This window comes from Carlito syrichta, unplaced genomic scaffold (assembly GCF_000164805.1).
Source record: "Carlito syrichta isolate Samal-C Ts95f unplaced genomic scaffold, Tarsius_syrichta-2.0.1 Scaffold303678, whole genome shotgun sequence".
Taxonomy (NCBI): domain Eukaryota; kingdom Metazoa; phylum Chordata; class Mammalia; order Primates; family Tarsiidae; genus Carlito; species Carlito syrichta.
The window spans coordinates 229,810-233,292 of NW_007247774.1; the positions used below are offsets into that span (position 1 = coordinate 229,810).

A 3,483-nucleotide genomic window follows, 5' to 3' on the forward strand; every position below is an offset into this window, starting at 1 on the left:
GTTGGAGGCTCACTCTGTCGCCCAGACTGGAGTGCAGTGGCCACTCCCGGCCACCGCAGCCTCGACCTGCTGGGCTCTGGCAATCCTTCCACCTCAGCCTTCCAAGTAGCTGGAAGTACGGGCGCGCGCTACCACGCCCGGTTGATTTTTGATTTATTGTAGAGATGAGGTCTCACTGCCCAGGCAGGTCTCGAACCCGCGGGCTCAGCCAATCCACTCACCGCAGCCTCCTCTTTCCTTTCTTATGTGGGGCACTTGATTTCTTTCCTTGACTTACCTTCACTATGATCCCTTCCCCCTATTTTCTTTTTTTTTGAGTCTGAGTCTCACTCCGTCACCCAGGCTGGAGTGCAGTGGCACGGTCATGGCCACCACAGCCTCGACCTGCTGGGTTCAGGTGATCCTTCTGTCTCAGGTTTCCAAGTAGCTGGAACTACAGGCGTGTGCTACCATGACCGGTTTATTTTTTTGATTTATTGTAGAGACAAGGTCTCACCAAGTTTCCCAGACTGTTCTCAAAACCCTGGGCAGGCAATACTCTTGCTTCTGCCTCCCAAAGTGCTGGGATTACAGGTGTGATCCACTGCACCCAGCTAGTTAGATATTTTAAAAACACAGGCCAAGGCAGCAAACTCCATGCCTACAGGGACCAGGTATGAGAAAATAGGAGCAGTGGGAGGAACACATGTATCTGCTAACCTTGGCAGTTGTTGATTTGCACTGGGCAAGTATGCCATGTAGGATTGCAGGTCTCATGTGGCCAGTTTTCTGATTTCTCGACTGATAGGGAAATACAGATTTGTGTAAATTATTCCAGTTGTTAAACAAGGAGACAACAGTAAGCCAAACATAATACCATCACAGGTCAAAGTTGTCCCAGAAGACTGCTATTGAGGATGAATTCCTTTGACTTAACGGTCATCCTCCTATTTATTCATCTTCCCCAAAGCAAACATGCTCTAAATGAGGTAATTCAGCCTAAATCGCCATTCCACTGTTGAGCAAATGTTGATGAGGGGTGGAGAGTGGAGTAGGGTGGCGAGGTCTACTGGCTTTGTAAGTGGGGAAGAAATTTTTTTTTCATATCATAAGTTTATTTACAAACATATCCAGTATGCCATGAGTTCGAGTTTGATCCATTTTTCAGAGACTGCACAACTTAAAATTCTCTTCATATCTGTTAAATGGATGAAATAAAACATCCTTACTTCTTAAGCTGTTGATGTCTTACTATAAAGAAATGTGCAGCAAGCCCAGATCCTAAGTACAACGTCATTATCGCTAGCAACTGCACTTGTTTTCCTCCGAAAATGGCAAATTCTTCCCCGGGTCCTCCTCGTAGTGGCCCCTGCAGACCACAGAGGTCGTGAACCTCCGGACGCCCTGTCCCCACATGGTACTGCTGCAAGCTCAGCGGAAGAGCAGAGGCAGAAGGCGGGAATAATGGCGACACCACTGGAGTCCTCCCTTTTCACGACCTTGTTTCACCGTGTGCAGGGACCAAAAGGGAGGGGAAGGAATTAAGTCACTGTCTTCCAGGATTGGGCCCTGCTAGGAGGGCAGTGCCTTCACCAATGTTCCTTGGGCCGTGGAGAGGGTCCTGCCATGTAATGTGACAGACAACTAGGAGTAAATGGGGGTCCCAGCCCTGTTCATGCAACTGGGAGAACGAGGGTCTTGGGGGCATGGATTTAGGAGGGGCAGGAGCTTTCTTTCAACTGATCAATACAGAAAAGAAACCCAAAGGACCCAAAAGTCATTAAAACACACACATACACAAGTTAACTTGCTCGTTTGGTGCTTCCGCGACCTCACCTGGAAATGGGGCTAATCGGCCCCTCCTTGTATGCCTACCTAATAAAACTGTTGCCAAAGTCAATGAAAAAGCGGGTAGAAAAGAGGTTGGGACAGGACAGAGACCAAGCAGGCGTACGTTTCACTACGTTTGATGTATGAGTTCCCAGGATATGTCAGGAACCGGATACGCCAGCTCCGCCCACTCCGCTTAGACGGCTGTGGGCAAGCGGCGGGCGGAGCCGGAGATACGCTCCGCCTCTCACATCCGGCGTGCGACCCGGAAGCGGAAGGGAGCTGGTCTCAGTTCTCCTTCCAGTGCGTCTCTGCTGCGTCGTTCCGACTCGGCGGGAGAGGACGTCTGCCGCTGTTCGGAGCTTGCAGTGAGGAGGCGTGAAGCTCTGAAGTCCCGGAGCAACCGCCGCCATGGCGGACGTAACCGCCCGTAGCTTGCAGTACGAGTACAAGGCGGTGCGTTTGGGCTCGGGGGAGGACTCCGAGCTAGGGGAGTTCCCTGGAGGGGAGGAGGCTGAGGGAGTTTCAGTCTGAAGGCCTCCAGGAGAGCCGCGAAAATAGCGGGGAAATCGGATCGGGGCGAGGGGGGCGGTTACACAATGGCGTGAATAACCCCACTAGGGTCTGAGGCAGGCGGGACGTGTTAAGGACTCTCTGGAAAGGTTTCCAGTCCTTTCAGTACCAACCTCGCCTCTTTCCACATGTCACCCCAAGCCTGCTCAGCACTTTTCCAAGGTTTGGGTTATTATTGGCACTGTTAGGGGTAAGTATTGTTCAACTGGTTTCACAGGCCAAAGGACTTATTCAGCCCTATGCTCACGTGCAGCACTCTGCTCATGTGCAGCGCTGTACTGTGCTGTTTTTTCTTAAGGAAAGTATTAGTGATTTGCATTTAGTTGCTACAATTCTTCTGTCAGCTGGTGTCACTGTGATTTCGGAATTGACTCGACTTGTGTTAGAGCTTCAGTAATGTTGTGATCTTTTCAGAATTCAAATCTTGTGCTCCAAGCTGACCGCTCTCTCATTGACCGAACCCGCCGAGATGAACCCACAGGAGAGGTGCTGTCCTTGGTTGGAAAACTGGAGGGCACACGTATGGGAGACAAAGCTCAACGGACCAAACCACAGATGCAGGAGGAAAGAAGAGCCAAGTGAGTACCAAGGGGGTACTGTTTTTATCTTCAGATCCAATTTGAGCAGCTTTTTTGTTAAAATGCTTGCAGCAAGATCAGACATCAGTGGGATTAAAACAACTTAAGCAACACGAGAACTTAGAGATTCTTTGGACTTAACAAGTACACCTAAAGTGGAACGTAGCTTATTGGTACCTTTTTCTAATGTGTTTTGGTCCATAGATAGATCGTAATTTTCCTCAGAATATTCTCAAGATCCTTGCTATTCCCATATTTTAGAAATTAGTTTAGTTTAGTTTTGTTTTCCATTACTAACTTCCCAACCCCTACTTCTTTTTTTCACTGTTGCCCACTTCCTACTTTCTTTATTGTTATAAACTAATTTAAGCATCCATAGTATAAGACAGATAGTTTTTGTATTTCCTTTCTTTTTTCTTCTTAGGGGATATATTTCAAAGCTTAAATAGCTGGGCTCGGTGGCTCAGCCTGTAATCCCAGTGCTTTGAGAGGCTGAGGTGAGTGGATTGCCTGAGCCGGCGGG

At 48.8% G+C, this 3,483-nt stretch overlaps 1 protein-coding gene across 1 annotated transcript in view; it reads left to right on the forward strand.

The window, feature by feature from the left end:
• Nucleotides 1-2,101: 2,101 nt before the first annotated feature.
• SNRNP200 (small nuclear ribonucleoprotein U5 subunit 200) overlaps nucleotides 2,102-3,483 on the forward strand; it is a 35,667-nt gene continuing 34,285 nt past the window's right edge. Inside the window, exons 1-2 of the mRNA XM_008059030.1 lie at nucleotides 2,102-2,265; nucleotides 2,797-2,960. Of these exons, the coding sequence (XP_008057221.1) occupies nucleotides 2,221-2,265; nucleotides 2,797-2,960 (209 nt within the window). The 5' untranslated portion in view covers nucleotides 2,102-2,220. The remainder of the gene's footprint in view (nucleotides 2,266-2,796; nucleotides 2,961-3,483) is intronic.